Source organism: Betta splendens, chromosome 16 (assembly GCF_900634795.4).
Source record: "Betta splendens chromosome 16, fBetSpl5.4, whole genome shotgun sequence".
Lineage (NCBI taxonomy): Eukaryota > Metazoa > Chordata > Actinopteri > Anabantiformes > Osphronemidae > Betta > Betta splendens.
Window position 1 is genome coordinate 7,136,540 of NC_040896.2, and position 24,406 is coordinate 7,160,945.

General features: G+C 48.7%; 2 protein-coding genes across 7 annotated transcripts; both read right to left on the reverse strand.

Annotated features, from left to right (window-relative positions):
* Positions 1–415: 415 nt before the first annotated feature.
* LOC114842457 (uncharacterized) lies at positions 416–8,834 on the reverse strand. Its single transcript, XM_055503217.1, has 18 exons — positions 8,691–8,834; positions 8,333–8,451; positions 7,802–8,212; positions 7,356–7,676; positions 7,017–7,277; positions 6,664–6,942; positions 6,467–6,578; positions 6,339–6,393; positions 5,871–6,182; positions 3,941–3,990; positions 3,570–3,688; positions 3,039–3,449; positions 2,593–2,913; positions 2,254–2,514; positions 1,901–2,179; positions 1,704–1,815; positions 1,566–1,620; positions 416–1,409 (listed from the first exon to the last, which is right to left on the reverse strand). Exons 2-18 carry the CDS (start codon positions 8,391–8,393, stop codon positions 1,092–1,094), a joined length of 3,738 nt encoding a protein of 1,245 aa, XP_055359192.1. The 5' UTR covers positions 8,394–8,451; positions 8,691–8,834; the 3' UTR covers positions 416–1,091.
* Positions 8,835–10,716: 1,882 nt separating this feature from the next.
* On the reverse strand, positions 10,717–23,559 carry mag (myelin associated glycoprotein). 6 transcript variants are annotated; one of them, XM_055503003.1, is made up of 13 exons: positions 23,432–23,559; positions 18,306–18,403; positions 17,023–17,116; positions 16,328–16,400; positions 15,879–16,247; positions 15,502–15,798; positions 15,172–15,429; positions 14,843–15,103; positions 13,948–14,253; positions 13,739–13,838; positions 13,122–13,218; positions 12,860–12,913; positions 10,717–12,630 (listed from the first exon to the last, which is right to left on the reverse strand). In XM_055503003.1, exons 4-13 carry the CDS (start codon positions 16,368–16,370, stop codon positions 12,469–12,471), a joined length of 1,947 nt encoding a protein of 648 aa, XP_055358978.1. In that variant the 5' UTR covers positions 16,371–16,400; positions 17,023–17,116; positions 18,306–18,403; positions 23,432–23,559; the 3' UTR covers positions 10,717–12,468. The 6 variants fall into 6 exon arrangements, with proteins under 6 accessions (XP_055358978.1, XP_055358977.1, XP_028983804.1 ...); XM_055503002.1 differs by lacking the exon at positions 23,432–23,559 and adding an exon at positions 20,794–20,936; XM_029127971.3 differs by lacking the exon at positions 23,432–23,559 and adding an exon at positions 20,710–20,859.
* Between the last annotated feature and the right edge of the window lie 847 nt (positions 23,560–24,406).

The window sequence follows — 24,406 nt, forward strand, 5'->3', positions numbered from 1 at the left end:
GAATTAAAAAGTCCTCCTTCTCTAATATGCAGCTTCTGCTTCCTTTTCCTACAATGTTGAGGTGGTAAATATTCAGTGAACATGCTTATAATACGAGCAGATACAGCATCACAAGCCTTCGTGTTCAGACAGCGACTGCTCGTCTCATCCAGACTGAGACCAGTTCATCATACGACCGTTTGTATCACAAAGCTTCTGGTTGGATTTTAAAGTTCAGCAGGTGAACACAAAGTCGGTGCAGACAGTTTCAGTCACAGGTCAAAGGTCTAAGTCTAAGTGTTACATCGGTGAAAAGTCTATGATCATCACACTGAAACGTAACTAGTGAAGGAAATGTAGAACATTTGCGTCTTAACTGTTGATAGAAATAAAGATGGAAATACTTTAGTAAACAAGATGAAAACAGCCTGTTTTCTCTCAATAATCAACATGTTTGTTGTTGTTTTTATTTTATTTATGTTTGTGTGAAACTGAAGTCAAAGGAATCTGCTTGAGGTGTGAAGACTTTAAAACATAAAAGTCATTGTAGAAACAAAACAACTTTTCTTAAGTAACAGTAATTTGCAGAGAGAAGCCAACAGCTGATCTGTTATTGATTAATCATTCAGTTTGTGTAAAGTTCCACATATTATGATCACCACAAAGTAGAGGACAGGTACATTTGCTTTACAAACACACTGTCACAAAAGATTAAAGACGACTAATTCATATTTATGCTTAAAAAAGGAATAGCTGAACGCTGCATGAGGCCTGACGTGACCTGGAACTCATGCAGGGTTTTACTGTACATAGTCACGTCCCGTATCCATATACATCCTATTCATTTATATTAATGACACCACTTTTATCAGGGAATCACAATCACACAATAAAGCAGAAACATTTCAATAAACCAGGATAAGTTTAACATAACATGTAATATAACCTTGGTTGCAGAAAGCAAATGAAGCAGGACAGAGATCTGATCCTTTGTTCAAGCAGAGACAGGAAGAGAGAGACATGAGGCATCACCAACACACAAACACCCAGAGACTCCAAGTAACAAACAGCTGTTACGCAACACGCCTCAGTGACATCACTGAGCTACGAAGTCAAACCTGCTGCTTTGTTTCATGAACATTTGAATACAGCGCCATCTCCTCATATTCCTCCTCTTTTCCCACAATGCACTGCTGGTTCTCCCTTTGCTCAACCTCAGCCACCTCCTGCTCCTCGTGGGCCTCCAGCGTTTCACCTTCCTTCCCTTCACCGTGTCGTCTCTCCACTGCTCTTGTTTTAATTTCCGTGTACTCTGTGCTTTCTGGCGCCTCTTTTGTCTTCGTGGGTTTTTTTCTTTTCAACACAAAGAAGTCAATGACAGAGTAGTTGACTTCTCTGCATTGAGTCTCATGGTTGTGACCAGCGTCAGCCTGTCAGGGGGAGATATGACAAACCATGAATTCAAGCCTGAGTGATGTTCACGCTGCATTAGAGTCCAGTCTGATAATAAACTGACCAATGATGAATGATTGATGGACCATAAACAGATGTGGTAACAATTTAAAAACAATAATAAATATTAATACCTCTAGGACATTTTGCATCTGCACGGCTTCAAGCTGATCCCCGGGATTCTTTTTTCTTAATAATCAGAATAGAACTGTGAACATTTGGTAAAACTAATATTTATATGAACACAGCGATGTGAGAAAAAGAATCGGTACCTGTGGCATCTTCTTGCCAAACAGACGACGACCGCAGAAAACAAGATGCCAGTAAAGAACCCAAAGGCGACTTGCAGCCACTTACTGTTCAGTAAAACGTTGGTGACGACATCTGGAATCAAGGGAACAGAACTGTGGCAGCGGCTCATCTGCATGGATGGAGATAACCAGACGTGTGAACGCTCTCGAACTCGTACCTTCTTGCTTTAAGTGGGTTCTCACTTGGAGGAACTGTCTCGTTTCCCCCTCTTCGTTTGTGCTGACACACTCTACGCTGCTGCTTTGAGCGCTGCCATGAAGGGTGACGCTGCTGTTCGCTGTGTGCTTGGACACGGTGCTAGATACTGAGTATTCACTGTGGTTCTTCAGCAGCGGCCACGTGATGGAGGGTGGAGGAGAACCCCAGCTGATGCACACACAGCTGAGTGTTTGCTGCTGATTCATGCATCTAGACACGTTTAAGATCTGTGGAGGAACTGAACCCAGAACAGAGAAAATCAGCATCAGACAAACTAATTCAGCGTCTCTCACATTACTATCATCTACTCACATGTTACAGTGACTTCAGAGCGTGCAGTCACGTTCCTGACTGGATGCTGTGCTGTACAGACGTACTGTCCAGAAGCGTCTGCTGTCGTGTTATAGATGATGACAGACACTGATCCAGTCTGTGATTCTTCACCAACGCCGTCAGAGCCGGATTTGGTCCATGTAACATACGATGGAGGGAAGCTATCGACACGGCAGGTCAGATTCAGAGCGTCTCCTGCTTTTACTGTTGGATTTCCACTGATCGTTGGTTTCTTGACGTCTGACGAACAGGAAAAACAAAAGACTCTTTAAGTTTCAGACGAGTCAGTAAAGAAAACATCTACGGAGCATCACGTACAGCTCACGTTCAGAGTCACCGTCTCCTCTGTCTTTACGTCTCCTGTGAAGCTGACCTCACAGGTGACCTCTGTGCCGTGGTGCTCAGCTGAAAGGTCAAAGGTCAGAGTTGAGCTGTGTCTCTGTGTGACAGCGCTCACATTCTCCGTGGTGACGGCTGTGATGTTTCCTGTGATGTGAGAGTGGGTTCCTCCTGGTTTCCTCCACCTCCAGGTGAATGTAGGAGCAGATCCAGAGCAGAGACCAGGAGCAGTGCAGGTCACAGTGTTCTGCTGTCCTGCTGTCAGAGGAGGAACCGTCACTGTGGGCGACTGACTCAGACCTGACGTCACGGTGGAGAAGATCAGAGCAAAACAGTCAGATTTGGGCTAAAATACTGGATTGGAGCTTTAACGACTTAAGGTCTCGACATTAAACTGTAGGTTTATTAGTTGAGGTTATTGGTACCTGTAACTGTAAGATTTACTGGAGAAGTGAATGTGAAGCCGTCTGGCTTCTTGTCTTTGTAACCACAGAGTCTGAGCTGAAATGATCCAGAGTCAGATTGTCTGAGGTCACTGATGATGATGCTGCAGTTCCTCAGACTCAGGTCAGGCTCCAACAGAGACACTCGTCCTCCAAACCCAGACTGAAATACTGCTGATTTATTGCTGGAGTTAAACACTAGACCGTGAATTTGATCACATTTTATTAGTGACTGTGAGCCACATTTGTACCACATTAATTGTGTGACATTAAATCCAGCATCAGCAGTGAAGGAACAGGGTATAACAGCACAGAGTCCAGCCTCTGCGGTTGTTCTTCTCTCACTGAGGCTGATACAGTAGGATCCAGTTTGACAGTGTTGCTTCAGAGCAGCTGTTGAAGACAAGAGACACCAGCGTTAAAAGCAGACGTCCTGTTGAACAGAACCTTCTGCTCCTTTACTTGTGTAACAGCAGTAAACAGTGTTGCTGTGGTTCAGGCTGGATGTTGTACCTCCGTCACAGCTGATGCCTCTCACATAGAAGAGCAGAGCCGTCCACAGGAGAACACACATCCTGATCCTCTGACACTCGCTCGCTCCCTCCACAGAGAAACCTTCAGTTTCTAGACGTCTGCAGGTTCAAGCAGCACAAAGAAACTGTTGAAGCAGCGTCACCGTGTCTGACTGTGAAGCCTGAAGCTCAGCATGAAGCAGGTTCAGAGATGTGAGCAATGAAAGCTATGATTTAGATCTGCTCTGATTCTGGATCTGCTTCACAGAGCTGCTGAGTAACAAACTGGTTCCTGCACAATTACAGCTCTATAACATCAACGAGGACGAATCAACGTGTCCTAAGAATGAGAGGAAAAGAGTTTTACTTCACCTCCGTCTCGTCTTCACTTCTGTCTCTGTCTCTTCCTCATCTATTTGTATCTTCACACATGTTTAAAGTTTCTTTAAACACTGATTATTTTTTACCTTCCGCTTTGACAGTCACAGCTCAAAGGTCTCAAATATACATTACATCCTGTTCACACTGAATTTGAGCTGGTTCTCTGTCATCATCAGCATCTGAACGAATGACACACACACAACATGTGAACGACGTGTGAAGAGACTTTAAGAGCAAATCAAACATCAGTTTCTAAAAACATGTAGAACATATTGTACAACAAATTATAAAATATAAAATTAACTGAGTATGTGAATAAAAACATGAATATGATTGACCTCACAGGTTGTCACAAACTAAACTCTTAGCCATTGCTCGTGTCCACTTCCTGTTTTGTGTTTCGTCCACTTCCTGTTGTTGGCCGTTTTCTTTAGCCCCTGCTTTACTTCCGGTTCTCATAGTCACCATCTGTGAGCTATCAGTGATTGCCCTCCTGCATTAAGGCACCAGTTTCCAGCCTGTCTAGTTGCCAGATTGTCTGCGTGGTTAAAACCAGCAGTCCAGCGTTAATCTTTGTGCCAAGCCGTGTATGACTGAAGCTATCCTGACCCTGTTTCCTGCCGTGCCTCTGATGCAGTATTTCAGTGAGTGTTGATCCTAGCCTGTCTTTGACCACCGACTGCCTGACACAGGCCTGTATCCGTGGTGACGGCTGTGATGTTTCCTGTGATGTGAGAGTGGGTTCCTCCTGGTTTCCTCCACCTCCAGGTGAATGTAGGAGCAGATCCAGAGCAGAGACCAGTTTGATAGAGATTTAGAGCCTTCGTACTAAAAAGTCCTTCTTGTCTAATATGCAGCTTCTGCTTCCTTTTCCTACAGCGTTGAGGTGGTAAATATTCAGTGAACATGCTTATAATACGAGCAGAAACAGCATCACAAGCCTTCGTGTTCAGACAGCGACTGCTCGTCTCATCCAGACTGAGACCAGTTCATCATACGACCGTTTGTATCACAAAGCTTCTGGTTGGATTTTAAAGTTCAGCAGGTGAACACAAAGTCGGTGCAGACAGTTTCAGTCACAGGTCAAAGGTCTAAGTCTAAGTGTTACATCGGTGAAAAGTCTATGATCATCACACTGAAACGTAACTAGTGAAGGAAATGTAGAACATTTGCGTCTTAACTGTTGATAGAAATAAAGATGGAAATACTTTAGTAAACAAGATGAAAACAGCTTGTTTTCTCTCAATAATCAACATGTTTGTTGTTGTTTTTATTTTATTTATGTTTGTGTGAAACTGAAGTCAAAGGAATCTGCTTGAGGTGTGAAGACTTTAAAACATAAAAGTCATTGTAGAAACAAAACAACTTTTCTTAAGTAACAGTAATTTGCAGAGAGAAGCCAACAGCTGATCTGTTATTGATTAATCATTCAGTTTGTGTAAAGTTCCACATATTATGATCACCACAAAGTAGAGGACAGGTACATTTGCTTTACAAACACACTGTCACAAAAGATTAAAGACGACTAATTCATATTTATGCTTAAAAAAGGAATAGCTGAACGCTGCATGAGGCCTGACGTGACCTGGAACTCATGCAGGGTTTTACTGTACATAGTCACGTCCCGTATCCATATACATCCTATTCATTTATATTAATGACACCACTTTTATCAGGGAATCACAATCACACAATAAAGCAGAAACATTTCAATAAACCAGGATAAGTTTAACATAACATGTATATAACCTTGGTTGCAGAAAGCAAATGAAGCAGGACAGAGATCTGATCCTTTGTTCAAGCAGAGACAGGAAGAGAGAGACATGAGGCATCACCAACACACAAACACCCAGAGACTCCAAGTAACAAACAGCTGTTACGCAACACGCCTCAGTGACATCACTGAGCTACAAAGTCAAACCTGCTGCTTTGTTTCATGAACATTTGAATACAGCGCCATCTCCTCATATTCCTCCTCTTTTCCCACAATGCACTGCTGGTTCTCCCTTTGCTCAACCTCAGCCACCTCCTGCTCCTCGTGGGCCTCCAGCGTTTCACCTTCCTTCCCTTCACCGTGTCGTCTCTCCACTGCTCTTGTTTTAATTTCCGTGTACTCTGTGCTTTCTGGCGCCTCTTTTGTCTTCGTGGGTTTTTTTCTTTTCAACACAAAGAAGTCAATGACAGAGTAGTTGACTTCTCTGCATTGAGTCTCATGGTTGTGACCAGCGTCAGCCTGTCAGGGGGAGATATGACAAACCATGAATTCAAGCCTGAGTGATGTTCACGCTGCATTAGAGTCCAGTCTGATAATAAACTGACCAATGATGAATGATTGATGGACCATAAACAGGTGTGGTAACAATTTAAAAACAATAATAAATATTAATACCTCTAGGACAGTTTGCATCTGCACGGCTTCAAGCTGATCCCCGGGATTCTTTTTTCTTCATAATCAGAATAGAACAGTGAACATTTGGTAAAACTAGAACACAGCGATGTGAAAAAAAGAATCGGTACCTGTGGCATCTTCTTGCCAAACAGACGACGACCGCAGAAAACAAGATGCCAGTAATGAACCCAAAGGCGACTTGCAGCCACTTACTGTTCAGTAAAACGTTGGTGACGACATCTGGAATCAAGGGAACAGAACTGTGGCAGCAGCTCATCTGCATGGATGGAGATAACCAGACGTGTGAACGCTCTCGAACTCGTACCTTCTTGCTTTAAGTGGGTTCTCACTTGGAGGAACTCTCTCGTTTCCCCGCCTTCGTTTGTGCTGACACACTCTACGCTGCTGCTTTGAGCGCTGCCATGAAGGGTGACGCTGCTGTTCGCTGTGTGCTTGGACACGGTGCTAGATACTGAGTATTCACTGTGGTTCTTCAGCAGCGGCCACGTGATGGAGGGTGGAGGAGAACCCCAGCTGATGCACACACAGCTGAGTGTTTGCTGCTGATTCATGCATCTAGACACGTTTAAGATCTGTGGAGGAACTGAACCCAGAACAGAGAAAATCAGCATCAGACAAACTAATTCAGCGTCTCTCACATTACTGTCATCTACTCACATGTTACAGTGACTTCAGAGCGTGCAGTCACGTTCCTGACTGGATGCTGTGCTGTACAGACGTACTGTCCAGAAGCGTCTGCTGTCGTGTTATAGATGATGACAGACACTGATCCAGTCTGTGATTCTTCACCAACGCCGTCAGAGCCGGATTTGGTCCATGTAACATACGATGGAGGGAAGCTATCAACACGGCAGGTCAGATTCAGAGCGTCTCCTGCTTTCACTGTTGGATTTCCACTGATGGTTGGTTTCTTGACGTCTGACGAACAGGAAAAACAAAAGACTCTTTAAGTTTCAGACGAGTCAGTAAAGAAAACATCTACGGAGCATCACGTACAGCTCACGTTCAGAGTCACCGTCTCCTCTGTCTTTACGTCTCCTGTGAAGCTGACCTCACAGGTGACCTCTGTGCCGTGGTGCTTAGTTGAAAGGTCAAAGGTCAGAGTTGAGCTGTGTCTCTGAGTGACAGCGCTCACATTCTCCGTGGTGACGGCTGTGATGTTTCCTGTGATGTGAGAGTGGGTTCCTCCTGGTTTCCTCCACCTCCAGGTGAATGTAGGAGCAGATCCAGAGCAGAGACCAGGAGCAGTGCAGGTCACAGTGTTCTGCTGTCCTGCTGTCAGTGGAGGAACCGTCACTGTGGGCGTCTGACTCAGACCTGACGTCACGGTGGTGAAGATCAGAGCAAATAAGTCAGATTTGGGCTAAAATACTGGATTGGAGCTTTAACGACTTAAGGTCTCCACATTAAACTGTAGGTTTATTAGTTGAGGTTATTGGTACCTGTAACTGTAAGAGTTGCTGAAGAAGTGAATGTGAAGCCGTCTGGCTTCTTGTCTTTGTAACCACAGAGTCTGAGCTTAAATGATCCAGAGTCAGATTGTCTGAGGTCACTGATGATGATGCTGCAGTTCCTCAGACTCAGGTCAGGCTCCAACAGAGACACTCGTCCTCTAAACTCAGACTGAAATACTGCTGATCTACTGCTGGAGTTACATGTTAGTGAGTGAGCTTCATTACATTTCATTGGTAACTCTGCACCACATTTATACCACATTAATTGTGTGGCATTAAATCCAGCATCAACAGTGAAGGAACAGGGTATAACAGCACAGAGTCCAGCCTCTGCTGTTGTTCCTCCCTCACTGAGGCTGATACAGTAGGATCCAGTTTGACAGTGTTGCTTCAGAGCAGCTGTTGAAGACAAGAGACACCAGCGTTAAAAGCAGACGTCCTGTTGAACAGAACCTTCTGCTCCTTTACTTGTGTAACAGCAGTAAACAGTGTTGCTGTGGTTCAGGCTGGATGTTGTACCTCCGTCACAGCTGATGCCTCTCACATAGAAGAGCAGAGCCGTCCACAGGAGAACACACATCCTGATCCTCTGACACTCGCTCGCTCCCTCCACAGAGAAACCTTCAGTTTCTAGACGTCTGCAGGTCCAAGCAGCACAAAGAAACTGTTGAAGCAGCGTCACCGTGTCTGACTGTGAAGCCTGAAGCTCAGCATGAAGCAGGTTCAGGGATGTGAGCAATGAAAGCTATGATTTAGATCTGCTCTGATTCTGGATCTGCTGCACAGAGCTGCTGTTCCTGCACAATTACAGCTCCATAACATCAACGAGGACGAGTCAACGTGTCCTAAGAATGAGAGGAAAAGAGTTTTACTTCACCTCCGTCTCGTCTTCTCGTCTTCTCTTCTGTCTTTGTCTCTTCCTCATCTATTTGTATCTTCACACATGTTTCAAAGATTCTTTAAACACTGCTGATTATTTTTCACCTCCCACTTTGACAGTCACAGCTCAAACGTCTCAAATATACATATACATATATATATATATATATATATATATATATATATATATATATATATATATATATATATATATATATATATATATATACAACATGTGAAAGACGTGTGAAGAGACTTTAAGAGCAAATCAAACATCAGTTTCTAAAAACATGTAGAACATATTGTACAACAAATCATAAAATATAAAATTAACTGAGTACGTGAATAAAAACATGAATATGATTGACCTCAAAGGTGACCTCTGTGCCGTGGTGCTCAGCTGAAAGGTCAAAGGTCAGAGTTGAGCTGTGTCTCTGTGTGACAGCGCTCACATTCTCCGTGGTGACGGCTGTGATGTTTCCTGTGATGTGAGAGTGGGTTCCTCCTGGTTTCCTCCACCTCCAGGTGAATGTAGGAGCAGATCCAGAGCAGAGACCAGGAGCAGTGCAGGTCACAGTGTTCTGCTGTCCTGCTGTCAGTGGAGGAACCATCACTGTGGAAGATTTCTTTACCTAAACACTGTAGCTTCTATGGCTCTAAGTTTATATTATTAATGGTGGCTGCTGAAAAAGGACTCCACATATAACTCTGTCCATTCGATAGAGATTTAGAGCCTATGAACTAAAAAGTCCTCCTATGGGGTGCCGAATGTAAAAGTAGCACCTATAACTAGTTTTCTCACTTTTAACTAAATGACTCAACATGTTTTCTCACATTTAGTTAAATGAGCAAAAGTCTAAATGTAAATGTTAAATGTAAATGTAAAATGTAAAATGTAAATGTTAAATGTTAAATGTAAATGTTAAATGTAAATGTTAAATGTAAATGTTAAATGTTAAATGTTAAATGTTAAATGTAAATGTTAAATGTTGGCCGAGTGTAAACTGAATATTCATGAATGGGCAAGTAGACTCCATCCCTACCCTCAAACGGCGCTGGTCTCAGATCAGAGAAACGAACGCAATCACCTCCAACAGTGCGCGCAAACCCCGCCCACATCTGATCTGGAACCTTTTGTTTTTAGCCTGGACGTAACTTCGGCTAGCTAGTATAGTTAGCCAACTAATTCTCCACCGGCGCCACAGAAATATTCCATTCAAACCTACTTAACTCCCCGTTAATGGTGTTTACGACAGAACGGCAGTTTGAAGCGGAGCCTCAGCCCGCACACCTGCCGTTACAGCCCGTTCAATCTCCCCCAACGGGAGGGAGTCGGAGCTGGCGGCCATGATGGCTTCGACTTCAAGCTTCTCTCCAGTATTTTCGTGCACCGATCCAGAGTCAGATGTGGGCGGAGCTATGCGTACTGTTTGACGTGTTTGAGTCCGCGTCACTGATCTAGGATCATAGGGGGTGGAGTTTACTTAAAAAATATTTAGTTACATTTAACATTAAACATTTACATTTAACATTTACATTTATATTTAACATTTACATTTAGACTTTTGCACATTTAACTAAATGTGAGAAAACATGTTGTGTCATTTAGTTAAATGTGAGAAAACTAGTTATAGGTGCTCCTTTTACATTCGGCACCCCATATCCTCCTTCTCTAATATGCAGCTTCTGCTTCCTTTTCCTACAGCCTCGAGGTGGTAATTATTCAGTGAACATGCTTATAATACGATCAGATACAGCATCACAAGCCTTCGTGTTCAAACAGAGACTGCTTGTCTCATCCAGACTGAGACCAGACAGTTTAGGTCACAGGTCAAAGGTCAAATACATCATTTAGGTATTGCATTTGTGAGTTTCACATCGAGTCTAGGTCTAAGTGTTACATTGTTGAATTTTACACCAAGTCTATGACCATCACATTGAAATGTAACTAGTGAAGGAAATGTAGAATATTTGCTTCTGAGCTAAAAAGATGGAAATACTTCAGTAAACAAGACAAAAACAGCTTGTTTTCTCTCAATAATCAACATGTTTGTTGTTGTTTTTATTTTATTTATGCTTGTGTGGAACTGAAGTCAAAGGAATCTGCTTGAGGTGTGAAGACTTTAAAACAAAAAAGTCATTTTGGAATGAAACAACTTTCCTTAAGTAACAGTAGTTTGCAGAGAGAAGCCAACAGCTGATCTGTTATTGAGTCAATCATTCAGTTTGTGTAAAAAAAAAAGTTCCACATATTATGATCACCACAAAGTAGAGGACAGGTACATTTGCTTTACAAACACACTGTCACAAAAGGTTAGAGACGACTAATTCATATTTATGCTTAAAAAAGGAATAGCTGAACGCTGCATGAGGCCTGACGTGACCTGGATGTTGAGCATCAGGTAGAACGACGTCTCAACGAGCGGCTGAAGGAACACAACGCCGCTTGGTTTAAACGCAGAGAAGAGGATGAACAGCAGGTTCCGGTCAGGACCACGTCAGTAACACTGAAGGAGGCGACAGCCAGGCTGAAGCTGGTTCATAGACTCAGACGCACAGTACGTTCATGGTTTCATTTTGGTTGGTTTCAAAATGAAAACCACTAAAAAGATCATTAATGAGCAGTAAAGATCAAAAAGCACTGAGGTCAGAAACATAAAGGCCTCAAGGCTCTGGATGGATCGGGGTGAAACAGTGGGTGAAGGTCCAACGTCCGTCGCCTGTCGTACACAACACGTCTCTGCGTGGAAACTCATCTGTGTTGAGACGTTCAGAGCAGAACGGAAAATGTTTTCAATCGCCCAAAAGTCCAATTCTTTATCGTATGCAAAACGCTCATGCAGGGTTTTTACTGTACATAGTCACGTCCCGTATCCATATACATCCTATTAATATATATTACTGACACCATTATTATCAGGTTAAACTATTAGTGAGCTCTGATTTTACACCACAGGCTCATCGAACACAACCAGCCGCCGAGTCAGCATCACGTCCCGTGATTCGAGCATCTGCATCCGCTTCTCCAGCGATGCGACGCTCCCAGAGATCCACGTCCTGTGATCTGTTCAGCACGATTCGGATACGAACACACACACAAACACACACATTGTCTACACGAGATAACGCTGCTCACGTGGGGGGGGGGGGGGTTGTGCTTTGGGTCTGTGTTTTCCTGATCGAGAGCGAGGCCTCGAGCCTGAGGGTTCGTTGGGGTTCAGAGGTTCACAAACAGCTGAGAAGCTGCTGTGGCATTGGTTTCATTTATATGGGGGCGACTTAGTCACAGCACACTTTATATACAGTTACACTGAGCTCCCATCCTGTCTCACTCATTACCTCCACAGGATCTCATCTACATTTACCTTCAACTCATACACACACAGAAAGAGAAGAGAACACAAAGCTCGGTTACTCCTTGCCCTGACGCATCGACCGGCAGCAGACACAGCGGCAGCTGGGTGAGACGGATGCTCGGAGCCGCCTGTCACTCAAAGGGTTAACGTTATGTGGAACAGCTCATCTGTTAGCGAGGCTGAAGCCTAAATCTGGTTGTGCAGGTTGTCCAGTGGGCGCTGGGACCCAAACAGTACGAGTTCCTTCAGACGGTGGCGAAGTGTGTGTGGGGGGGGGTCACCGGCACGGGGGGGGCGTTAGGATGACACATGAAGAAGAAGGGGTCCAGTAGAAGACGGGCGGCCGTTATTGAGCTGAGGCGGTGATGCTGCGCTGCCACTGAGTCTCGCGAAGCCGAGGGATCAGGGAAGGATCGCGATTCATTTGGCTTTGACTTCCGTGTAGCTGCTGCCGTCATCCCCCCTCCCGGAGGCGCCCTCCCTGGACCGGGCCCCGGCCCCGAACTCCAGCGCGGCGTAATTCAGCTCCCGCCTCTCCAGGCCTGGAAACGAGCCCACAGCCTGATAATCCCCGTCTTCTCCCTGCAGACACAGGAGGCGTGAGCTACGAGGCAGCGGCAGCGGGCGACGGACGCGGCGTTAGTGGTCACTGGCGGACGGACGGACGGACGGACGGACGGGACATGGTGGCGTTAGCGTGGCAGCGGGTGCGTTAGCGATGCAGCAGGCGCGTGCAGAAACACAGTGCACAGCACAGAAGCTGGGATGCCGGGAGATGCGTGCGTCGCGGAGGCCTGTTCTAGGACCTTACCGTAGTCTCCTCTAGAATGGAGTTAAACTTTGAGCCCAACAGCTCTGTCTTAAGCTGTGCAGGAGTTAGGGGAGAGAAAAAGAGACAGAGAAACGCAGAGAAGCGATGAAAGCAGGAGAAAACAGTGTTGCACAGGACATGGTTGGAGCTGCTGGAACACTAGCGGGGCCTCGCGTCGGGCTCTCTTAACTTACAGCCTTCTGCTTTGAGCCCAAACTATCTGAGACGGGCGTCCTCCATCGTATTCAGAAGCATGTCTCACCACTTTCTTCCTCAGATTTTGTTTGTCCTTCTTGACTGCGCTGTAGTACAACGCTGGGTTCTCCAGGACCACGTCCTGCCTAGGGTTGCCATTCTCTCTGGGGGACGGAGTCACATGATCAGACTCGCTCTCCGCCAACGCAGGGCGACACGCCAAGCCTGGGCATCCATTTTAAAAGCAGCCGTGAGGTTATGCTGCAGGCCTGCAGACTGTGAGTGACGTGGTTATTTCATGGGTTTAGTCGCTACTCGGTGACGCGCCAGTGGAAGCTGCGAATTTGGGGGTCCGAATGTGCCTGGAGGCTCAAATGAAGCGCCTTGGTTAAGAGGGCGGCCTGGGTTGTATTTAGCAGCAGGTCAAGGATTGAGAAGCCGGGTCAGAGGAGGCCATGCCTGCAGAGTGCTGGTTAGTGGGGCCTGTTGACGGAGTTCAAATAAACTGAAATGGCTCTGGAGGAATTATTCTCATCAGTCCCACATTCACTCATATACAAATGTGCATCGGTGTGTTTTAGAATGGATGACAAGGCTCAAGTGTTTCCTCGGGTTTCAGACAATGCTCAGTGAGGAAAAAGACGACTTCCGCCGCGCACTGACCCGAGCGTCAGACATACTCACTTCTTGTTGTTGTGGCCGACGTATCTGACTGCAGCGATGATGAAGGCGATGACGGCCACTCCTCCGATGGTGCCCACGATGACGGCCATCATGTACTTCTCTAGAAGAGGACACACAGTGACTCTCACGTTCAGTAGTTACGACGTACTGGAACTCTACACGGACGTCATCAAGTGAAATGTCTCGCTTTCGTCTGTGCAGGAACTCACTCTCCTGCTGCAGCTCCAGCAGGACGCTCTCCCGTCCGTACACGTTGGAGATGCTGCAGTGCACGTTGACGGCGGGGCCGTTCTCCACCCGCTCGCCTTTCTCGCGCAGCTTGATCATGCCCGTGGACGTGTGTCCGTCCGTGTGCGTGTAGAAGTTGAAGCGGCCGTCCGTCTCGTTGATGGTGACGTTCAGGTCGGGCAGGTAGAACTCAATGGCGGGCTCCGGGTTCCCCGTGGCCATGCACACGCACTGCACGCCCTCCCGCACCACCGTGCACTTGGACTCGTCCAGGAGCACGGGGGCGTCTGTGGGAGGAGGAGGGTGTTGGACTAAATATGATCTACTGACTGATTTATGATCACTCACAAGGTTGATTTATCGTTTGTTAATTATTGGCATTATGAAGGATACATGTGTTCAATGTTTTAATCCGGTCAGAAACAGGAACATGTTATACTTTTCACTCTGCACACAGAAACAGGAAGTGGTTTGGGCCTGACTCCTTTTGAGTCAGCTGTGAGGCCAGAGAAAGGTCAGCAGCCTTAGGGTTGAACGGTTCATGATGATATACGCCTATACTGCAAATCAATCAAGTGTTCCATCCTTATATGGAATTTCATTCATGGAATTCATTGTAACCCTACCATACGCCGTATGTGCAACTTCAAGGCAGGTCCCACTTTCTAACTAAAGGTTGCACCAAGAGGAGCTCGCCGCAGTCCGAGTTGGCGGTTTCTGGGTGAAGGCTCCTCTTGCAGGTGAAACAAAGTTGTAGCTCGTTGTGCGTTGTTGTCCTCGTCTCTCAGCGTGTGAAGAGCGTTTGCTGCTTTAGACCCAGCGGAGGGCCAGACCACACACCGAATGCACCTCCACACCACGCGAGCGCACACTCACACTCCACGGTGACGTTGAGGGAGCTGCTGGCGCGGCCGTGCTCGTTCTCGGCCAGGCAGCGGTACAGCCCGTCTCCCTGCGGCGTGATCTCAGAGATCTCCAGCACCGACAGCTCGTCGGCCGTGATGGTGCCCACCAGCTCCCCGTCCTTCAGCCAGGTGAGCGTGGGCGCCGGGCTGCCCTGCGTGCTGCAGTGCAGCGCCAGGGAGGCGCCCTCCACCACCGTCACGGACTCGTTGACCTGAGGCTCCCGCGGAGGGTCTGCAACGAGAAGCACAGGTCGTCAGGTCCTTCGCTGGCGCTCTGTCCACACAGCGGCACAGACGTACACTTGACGGCCAGGTACAGAGACGTGTTCATGGCTCCGTAGCTGTTGTCGCCCACGCAGGTGTACAGCCCCTCCTGCGCTGGAGTCACATCGTCCAGAGACAGCGAGATGTTGGAGGCCGTGTCCCACACAACCTCCTGGTCCCCGAACATCCAGGAGATCCTGGAGGGAGGGTTGCTGTCCACCTCGCAGTGCAGCGTCACCGAGCTGCCCTCCATCACCTCTGAGGACACGTTCACCCACACGGAGCGTGGAGCATCTGCCAGGAAACAGACAGTGGTCTGAAATCAGCTCATCTGGGAGCAAACCTACACAGAGAGAAGCAACTCACACTTGATGTCCAGGGAGATCAGGCGCTCGTAGACCAGCGTGGTGTTGGAGTAGTAGACCCTGCAGCCCAGCAGCTGCCCGTTGTGCATGGGTCTGGGGATGAAGGTCAGCGTGCTGGACAGCACCGCTGTGTTGCTCTCCTCCACGTAGTCCGAGGAGAACTCCGGGTCGGGCAGGTAGTCCGTGTACATCCACTGGATCTCTGGAGTCATGTCGGGGCAGTTGTCAGGAGCGTAACACGTCAGCTCCAGACTCTCATCGCTGACGATCTCCTCCGGGACGTCGATGTTGGGCTGATCTGGTGGACGAAGCAGAGACACGTGACTGGAGGCATCGTCAGACCTCCGTGTTCATGCACAGGCCGTCCCCAGGACGTACCCAGAACTTTGAGCTCCGCGAAGTCTGGGTACGTGTACATGTTGGCTCCACCGAGGTCCGCGCGGAAGTAATAGCGCCCCGAATGCTCGGAGCCGACGTTGTTGATGAGCAGCGTGCAGTTCCTCTGGTTCAGGTCTCCCAGCAGCTTGGAGCGGCCCTTGTAGCTCTCATGTACAACGTCTGTGCGCGACTTGAAGACCACAGGGGGGAAGAGCTGAGGGTACGGCTGGCCGAAGTACCAGATCCCGTGAGTGCCCCTGTACGGCCGGATGCCCGACGGGTACATGAAGGTGCAGGGGATGACCACGCAGGAGTTGGTCATGGCCGAGATGTCCCGAGGAACCCAGACGTTCCACTGGCCGCTCACATCTGGGGAGAGACCACACAGATGTGACTAAAGCTCCGTGGACGCCTGTAAATCTGCATATATGGAAGCAGGAATGATTTACCACTCAGGAACAGCAGCGGCAGGAGCAGCTCCAAACACCACATGGTCTCTGCTCAGCGCTGAACCATAGACCTCTGCAACACAGAACCTCCTGTCAGCGGCACGAGAATCATCAGGAGGGAAACAAACGCTGATCCACCTCCATCTGCTCAACGCCTGACTTTAACGCGAGGCAGTGAGGCCCGGACACGCTCGCTGCCTGTCTGATCAGGGACACGGGCCTGAATCAGCACAATGACACTGCGATAGGTTATTTTTCCTGTCATGTGTAAAATGGAACGTTTTCTTCTTTGGTTTCAGATGTTGCTACTTATCACTTATTCACTGTCCCTGTATTCATTTGTGCACAATAGTTAATTTCTCGCCCCAGTTGATCCACTTTACAGCTGCAGCACCAACAGCGTTTGAACCATTATAATCATTAGTCTGCAGCAGCAGCTGCATGAGCATCTACGCTGCAGAAAATGACTTCTATCTAGTAAATAAATTGTTACCGAACAATACGGTAACATGAGTCACAAACAGCGTCGAGTGCTAATAGTGAATATTTCACATGGGGCCAATTAGGCTCATTCAATGTCCCAGGTAATGACTGTTATGTGCACAGACATGTGACGTTATATGATGAATAGAATTAATAATCACCTCTAACATCATCCCCACATGTATAACCTGACTGGCAGCGGGTTCAAATACCTTGAAACGCTGAAGGTTGAAACAGGCAGAAGCGCCGCGGCAGCTCCACTAGAGGGCGCTCACTCACACCCAGACGCCTCGGCAGCCGCCTCCTCTGCAGAACAAACGGAGCAGTGACGTCAGCACCACGAGGCACAGACACAGCGAGTCCAACAGCGTCAGCGTCACTCAGCACCTGCCTGCAGCCTCACCAGTTCGACCAGTGAATGGCCGTCACTGTTGGCCGAGTCCAGTCGCACGTGCCATAACAGAACCACAGCAGGTACCGATACCGCTCAGTGATGACATCATCCATTCACGGCGAAACAAAGGCGTCACTCATCCATTCACAGCATCACTAAGGCTCATTACTAATACGGCTACTGTCACTTACAGTCAAACAGTAACTAAAGTGTAACTAACACTCAGCAAGACTGAATTAGGACTTAAAGCTAAATGTAAAACCCAGCAGCGACAGTGAAGGGGAACTCATCCAGCGAAGCTAAAAGTCGTGAATGGCTGAAGGAATCAAATCATGATGTTAAAACGAACAGCACCTCAGATCTGTTCCTGAAGTTCTTCTATTTTTAGCCTTCCGTGTTCATAAATATTACTCGACGTTCAGCAGCACACGATGAAATGAAGAAACCTGGACCTTCAGTCTATAATACTGTGACTGCATTAGGTCATGGCTAATATTTGAGGTGAGCGTTCAGATCGTCTTCCGTTACGCGTTTATTCGTGTGGACCGTTTACTGTAACGGTCGATGTGAGTCGGCGGCGCCGGTTCTGACTGTGGACGTGAGGCAGCAGCGAGGGCCCGGCTCACGCTGCAGCAGCCGGTGTGCAGATGGCGGCACTAAGAGCGGATCGTGCTGCAGAGCTTGGTGATTAACACATCCCAACATCCCCGGATCAGCGCGGCCGACGTCAGCCTTGTTGATGGAGAGGTTTGGAACATGGATTTATTTCTATTTAACTGAACGGCCAAAGCTGCAGTGAGCAGTGGTTCTGTGTCGCTCCCACACTGTCTGTCCTCATCACATCAACGCAGCCACTCTCGAACGCAGAGGGTCTGATCTTGAGACGTCTGCGCCCACAATGACACACTGTTGATGACAATCCCAACTTTCTCCACCGTCGCGTCAAGCTCCGACATCTGCCGAGGCCGCAGCAGCGCCGGCAGCAGAGAATGGAGCCGAGCAGCCGGGCCGGCGCCGGCGCCGGCGCCGGTGCCTCCACCAACAACGGCCCCATTGACGGGAAAAGACGACGCAGAGCACGCGTGTGCGCCACACACTTGCCTCATAACCAGGCACCAGTCGCCGCTCCCTCCGGGTCCGCGCGCCTCCTTCCAGATGTGCTCGTCCCGGGTCGTGGTCTCGGCTCTGAATCCCAGGCTCTGTGGGACGCACAGAAGGCAGAGGGAGATGTGAGACGGAGACAAGGATGAGAGGGAGTCTGTGTGAGCTCTTTGATGGAGCCGTGGGAGGCCCTGAATGTGCCTCAGGCATCTCTGGAGGGGGCCTTGAACCCACTGCATTCCTCTCCTCCGGTCCATGACTTCCCTGAGCTCCCTGCGTCTCCAGGCCTGCGCTCACACCTCCCTCCGAGGTCAAAGCACAGCACTGACACCGAACGCTGACATCAGCTGGGCTCAAAGAGAGGCGAGTCTGAGACGAGAGCGAGCGCCGTGCAGCGAGTCAGTGAGTCAGTGCAGCAGCATACGGAGAGTAGGAGGACGGCAGAACCCGTGAGATGAACATGTTTATGGAAATGACAGCTTTACATTCGTCTGATGCAGATTCTGATCTTTGAAAATGCATTTGTTCATAATCAACCAAAAGGAGCTTAAATCCCACAATTAAACTCGTCTGTTGGAACATTAAAACAATAATTATAATATATATATATATATTGGGAAACATTAGAAGTGACTGGTGATGTTTACAGCCTCATGCAGATGTGAGGCTTCGCCTGCTGGGGAATGTGTGGCTCCACTGAATGAAGCACCTTTACATTTAAAATAACAAAGACTTGTCTGCCCGAGGCATTTGCTCTCTCGCCTTCATTGTTACATGTAGGATGAGTCACTGCATCCAAAAGCCGTTTGACCCGCAGCCAAGTGACGGCTCCAGCTGATCCGCGGACCTCAGGGGAATCCCTCCAACCGTCCACGGAGATGCGCGAGGAGCGGAGAACGGCCGCAGCACACGTCGGTGTGGGTGCGCAGCTACGTGACCTTCCCCGTCACGCCCTCCGGCTCGTAGAGGCTGAGCCGGATCCATTGTGCTGCTGGGACCGGAGCCGCTGCGCACACAGTGAGCGTGAGCATCTAAGCACCATCATGACGTTCGTCCACGGAAATCACAAAGACGCAAAGCGCTGTTTGAGCTCAGAGTCGACGTCTTCCTCCGTCTTCATCTCCATCTCTGGCCTCTGCGCTAATTCCACATTAGTATTGCGCATCGCGCTTCAGGGATACAGATGCGATCCGAACAATCGGCTCCGCTAAATCAGGCCACGACACCTTTTATGAGTCATTCCTCATTATTGAAATTGCTCACACAAACCAAATGTCCCACACAAACACCCAACTGTGCCAAGAAGAGCATTTTCATTGTGATCCGCCCGGTGCCCGTGCGCAGCGCTTTCGCCGTGGCTCTTGGATGCGGAGGCAAAGAATGGGCACCTTGTGTGCGGAACACTGGCCATTGTGCGCGGAGCGAACTGGAGGAATTTTTCCGGAACAGGCCGCCTCACAGCGTGCTGCTCGCCGTTCGCCTGTGATGCTGCCTCGTCCGGCGCGCGCTCGGGCCGCACTGGAAGCCTCGGAGGAGCAGATGGTCCTAAAACGCTGCTCCCCTCCCACGCGTGGCGCACGGCGCACACACGCGCCGGCGCGCGCGCGCGCGGGACAAAAACATAAACACGAAGTAATGCCAACATCCAGTCACGCAGTCTGTCCACGGTTCTGAGCTGGCAGCGATAAGAGCTGGACCTCAAGGCTGATACTCGCCGCGCACAGTTAAAACTCCGTGTATCTCGTCCTGTTGCTTTGCGCGTGATGTGTGCGCTCTCTCTGCGTTTGTTTTGTGCGCCTGTCTCTATTTAACATTGCTGCTGGAGCATTTGAGTGTCTGTGTGACTTGGTTCTGGTCCTGGTCTGGTTCCCCTTCATGCAGTGCGCTATTGGCTCGTCACCAGTAGCTTTTGCGCTCCCTCCATCCTTGTACCTGGCGACGCTGGTCCCCAGTCAGCAGATGGCGAGCCGCGGGCCGCTGCTCTCAGAGCGTCTCCCTTCCGCTGCGAACGTGAGGGGGCGACAAACAGAGCCGTCACCTGTTCGGCCACACGCATGAAAACGGCGCGTGGAACCTGCGTCCACCGCCGCTCCGGTTCTCGTGAAGCCCCTGGGGATTCATTTCCACCTCAGCAGATCAGCCATCAATGGGAATAACTGCTCCTGTTCTACCTGCGCCTCCGACAGCTGCGTCAAACGCGGCGCATCCCCCCCCTTAATTAAAAACGCCCGCGCCTTTAAACAAACATTTGTGTATATTCGTTATGTGGAACCTCGGGCTCAGCGTTGGCACAATCTGCCTTTAATAAGCGGCTGGGCCAGTTACAGCCACATCAGAAGCCAAACACGGCTTTAGTAGTGACTCATCCAACTGTCAACTGCTCTCACGCGTCTGCGAAACTCACCCTGACATTTACCAGGAAACGAAGCAACAGCGGTTCCTAACCCGGTGCTCCCCCCGGCCCCAGGCCTCCAGCGCCGCCCCTCACCTGTGCAGGTGACGCCTCCGACCTCTGAGCGTCTGAGCGTCCAGGAGCTGCCGTCCGCGCAGAGCTGCCTTCTGAGACCAGCGGGACCTCTCGCCACTCTCTGTACCAAGCCCCAATAAACGCCCCCCCCCCCCCGGAGGAAAACGCTTCTTCAGTGTGGCGCCATTGTTCGCCTCAAGGCTCGGCCATTCATAAAACCACGGCCACAAAGGGCCACTGTGTCCCCTCGGCCCAACATGGACGGAGCTTTGAGCTCCTGTCTGGAAGGTTTCACCGATCACAGAGAGTACGGCCGTTTGGGGTGGATGGAGTGAAGGTGGTGATGATGAGGATGATGATGATGACGGGTGAGGCCAGGATGAAGGGGTTAATGGAGTTTACAGACAAATCAGCAGAGCACGTTTGTGATTCATGAAGCCTCTGGGAAAAAAATCAGCTTCCACTATGTGACACAGTAGAAACTGTAAATGAAGCTGATACAGCTGTTCAGTCTGATGCAGCGAAGCTTAAAATACCACCAGACATTGATTCACCGTTAAAACACTGTTGGGTTCTGAGCAGCTCAGTGTCTCAGCAGAAATACCTGCTTATAATAATAATACTTCCATCTTCAGCCCAGGTTGTTGTTGAGGCTCAGCCTGTCGCCGTCACTGAAGCCCATCACGGCCGTGAACGTGGCGTTAACGCGTGTCACGGAGGCCGTTAACGCCCCCCCTCACACACACACACACACACACACACACACACACACACACACACACACACACACACACACACACACACACACACACACACACACAGCGGCCATTGTCTCCCGAGGCCTCCTGGGACAGAGCAGAGCCTGACACGGCACAACACTGGGAAGTCGATGTGCACAGATAATTGTCTTTTAATCACAACAATCCCCTTTTCTCCTGCCTCACTCGTTTGTCTCCGTCTCCTGTTCGACCTTTTCTCCGGCGCTTCCAACTCCTGTGGCTTTTAGCAGGTTTGGTTGAGTCAGGACTCCAGCTATAAATACTGCAATTAAAGCCCACAGACAAACAAAAGTGTCTGAAATCACCACAAACCCAGTTTCATCTTGTGTCCTGTGATACTGTCTTTCTAATTCTTGGTAAAATGATTAAATTATTCTAGGCTTAAGTTTTAAAGAGGCTCGGTCCATTACATTAACAGCTGTTTAGACTTTAAAATTATGGGTTGTTGATTTAACAACATTCCTTAACCATAAAAAAGACAGTGTCACACGTGCATCACTTTCTTTTTCTGTCCTGAGTGCTTAAACAGCCAGGATCATGCTTTTACAGTAGCATGATGTAGAAGGAGGAAGGGGGGGGGGGGGGGGGGGGGGGGGGCTTCACTGGGACTGTGCTGGACAGAGACAGTGACAGAACAACACACAGAATGGATCCATTGTCCCTCTGTTCACTGGCAGCAACGATGACGGCTGCACAGCAGGACGGGCTCTACGGTGGCCCACTGGTCAGGTCCAGTGGGTCACTGGTCAGGTCCAGTGGGCCACTGGTCAGGTCCAGTGGGTCACTGGTCAGGTCCAGTGGGTCACTGGTCAGGTCCAGTGGGTCACTGGTCCGGTCCAGTGGGTCACTGGTCAGGTCCACTGTCCCATTAGTCCGCCCCCCCACACACACACACACACGTCAGTGTCCTGCTCCACATTAGCCTTCAGTTACTGGACCTGACCTGCAGCCGTCATGTTGCTGCTCTGCTGCATAAAGTTGTAAATATTCTGATTAAACATTTATTTTCCACAGCAAAAAACAAACTGCACACATTTAACCTTTAACCTCCAGCAAGTAGAAATAATGCATTTAGCTTCTAGTGGATTTCCACTTCACTCGTGTTATGAATTTCAGACCGTTTCAGAGCAGACGTGCTGCCTTTGCATCATAACAGACTTTTGCTCCCAATGGTGAAACTAATCTGGTATTTGTCCAGTTCCAACTGCTCAGCGAGGCTTGGACTGACCTTTAGTGTGGGTTGTTCTGGGCCTGTTATGAGCTTATTTATTATCCCCCCTCCCTGAGAGGAACCCTCCACCGTCCTGGGACGTCTCCTAACTGGTTCTGATGCCCGGTCCCAGGCGTTGGGCTCCAGGCCTTTATCCTCCAGCCTCTCGTCACTCTCCTTCTTTTTCCATTCGTCCCTCATGCGTTCCGTCCATCTACGCTGCTCTGCACCTTCATCATCTCACATTGTCCTATTAAATAGCCTCTGAGCGTCATCATCCAGTTCTGGGCCAAAGAGGCCAGATGGTGCTGCCCAAAGTAAAACCCTTCAAATCTGTGATACTGGTACAAATACAATGGAACTTCATCAGCATTGGTCGACAGGGAACTATTTGCACAAAAGGACACATAACGAGGCTGCGATGACACTAAATGCCAAACGTGTTAATGAGGCGGCAGATGATGAATGAACCAAACCACAGTGTCTGGTTCCTGTTTTCCAGTCACCAACATTTAAATGAAGATCTGTGACGGCAGCCGGAGCTCAGCTGTAGTAAAACCACAACGTGCTGGAAGCTGGTCATAGTCGACACTAGGTTCAATTAACAACAGCAGCAGTGAAATAAAGACAGATTCAAAGCAAAGAGCAGGACTGAAGCTGCAGCTCTTACCTCGTCAGCTGATCAGCGGCCAGTGAGGAGCTCAGTCGCCTCCTCTCCTCCAGCGCTCGCTCTCTCTCTCTGGCTCTCGGAGCTGGTGGGGGGAGCCTCCTCGGCAGCCTGCAGGTTTCACGCTATGGGATTCTAACACGTGACAGCTTCACTCACAGCCAACGGTGGTCCCATCACAAACAAGCTCCTTTAGCTTCGGCTGCAGCCTCTGATCACTGTTTACACCTGTAACCTCTCACCTCCAGGGGCGACTGTGACTGCAGGACTGCGTAACAACACATCAGTAACACTATTGAACCTACAATATAATCTATCAAAGAATTTAATGTAAATTCATATAACACTGTAAGAAAAGCAGCTTTCCTTTGAGGTGGATCCACCTCAAGCTACAGTGTGATCTGTTTTCACTGAAGCACATTAATAACCAAACAATACACAAACTACTAGGTTTCCATTATGAAACCTGATTAGTTATTACAGAACACGGCAGAATGAGGTTTCACACAGAATTTTCCAACTGTCGGTTAGTTTCAGACCTCAGTGTCTAAAAGCCCAGGATGCTCAGCAGATACAGGCTGACCCGGAGCACACAGAACCATTAAAACACGTGAGGTGGAATCTGTAGCATTTATCATTTAGTGTGTAGCATTTAACAGGTCAGTCCTCTAGTGTTCTGGCATCAGCGGTCTGTTAACCTGTGTTCACAGGAGTCCAAGGACTTTCCTGTCTGCTTCGTAGCCTCTGGATTTTGGTTGACTTGACTGTTTGAGTCTGCGACTCATTCAATGTCAACAGAATTTCTGGGACAGATGACTGGAAACGTGTTCGTTTGAGCTAATCGATGGTATCTTGCCTCACTTGTCCTGCTCCAAGGGAGCAACCACAGGGTTCTTCTGCAGGAGCCCAGGGGCTCTCGCCTCCTTTCCCTCTCCATTACTTTTTTAAAATTATCTCAGTATTGGTTCGAACTTGAAA

Coding starts and splice junctions, on each gene's coding strand:
- LOC114842457 (XM_055503217.1), bottom strand. CDS start 8,393: ATGTGTGTTCTCCTGTGGACGGCTCTGCTCTTCTATGTGAGAGGCATC. Junction 7,677..7,801: donor AGCAACTCTTACAGTTACAG/GTACCAATAACC, acceptor CCGTGACGTCAG/GTCTGAGTCAGACGCCCACA. Junction 1,410..1,565: donor AGATGCAAAATGTCCTAGAG/GTATTAATATTT, acceptor TCCCCCTGACAG/GCTGACGCTGGTCACAACCA.
- mag (XM_055503003.1), bottom strand. CDS start 16,370: ATGTGGTGTTTGGAGCTGCTCCTGCCGCTGCTGTTCCTGAGTG. Junction 16,248..16,327: donor GCCGCTGCTGTTCCTGAGTG/GTAAATCATTCC, acceptor GTCTCTCCCCAG/ATGTGAGCGGCCAGTGGAAC. Junction 15,104..15,171: donor TCTGTACCTGGCCGTCAAGT/GTACGTCTGTGC, acceptor TTCTCGTTGCAG/ACCCTCCGCGGGAGCCTCAG.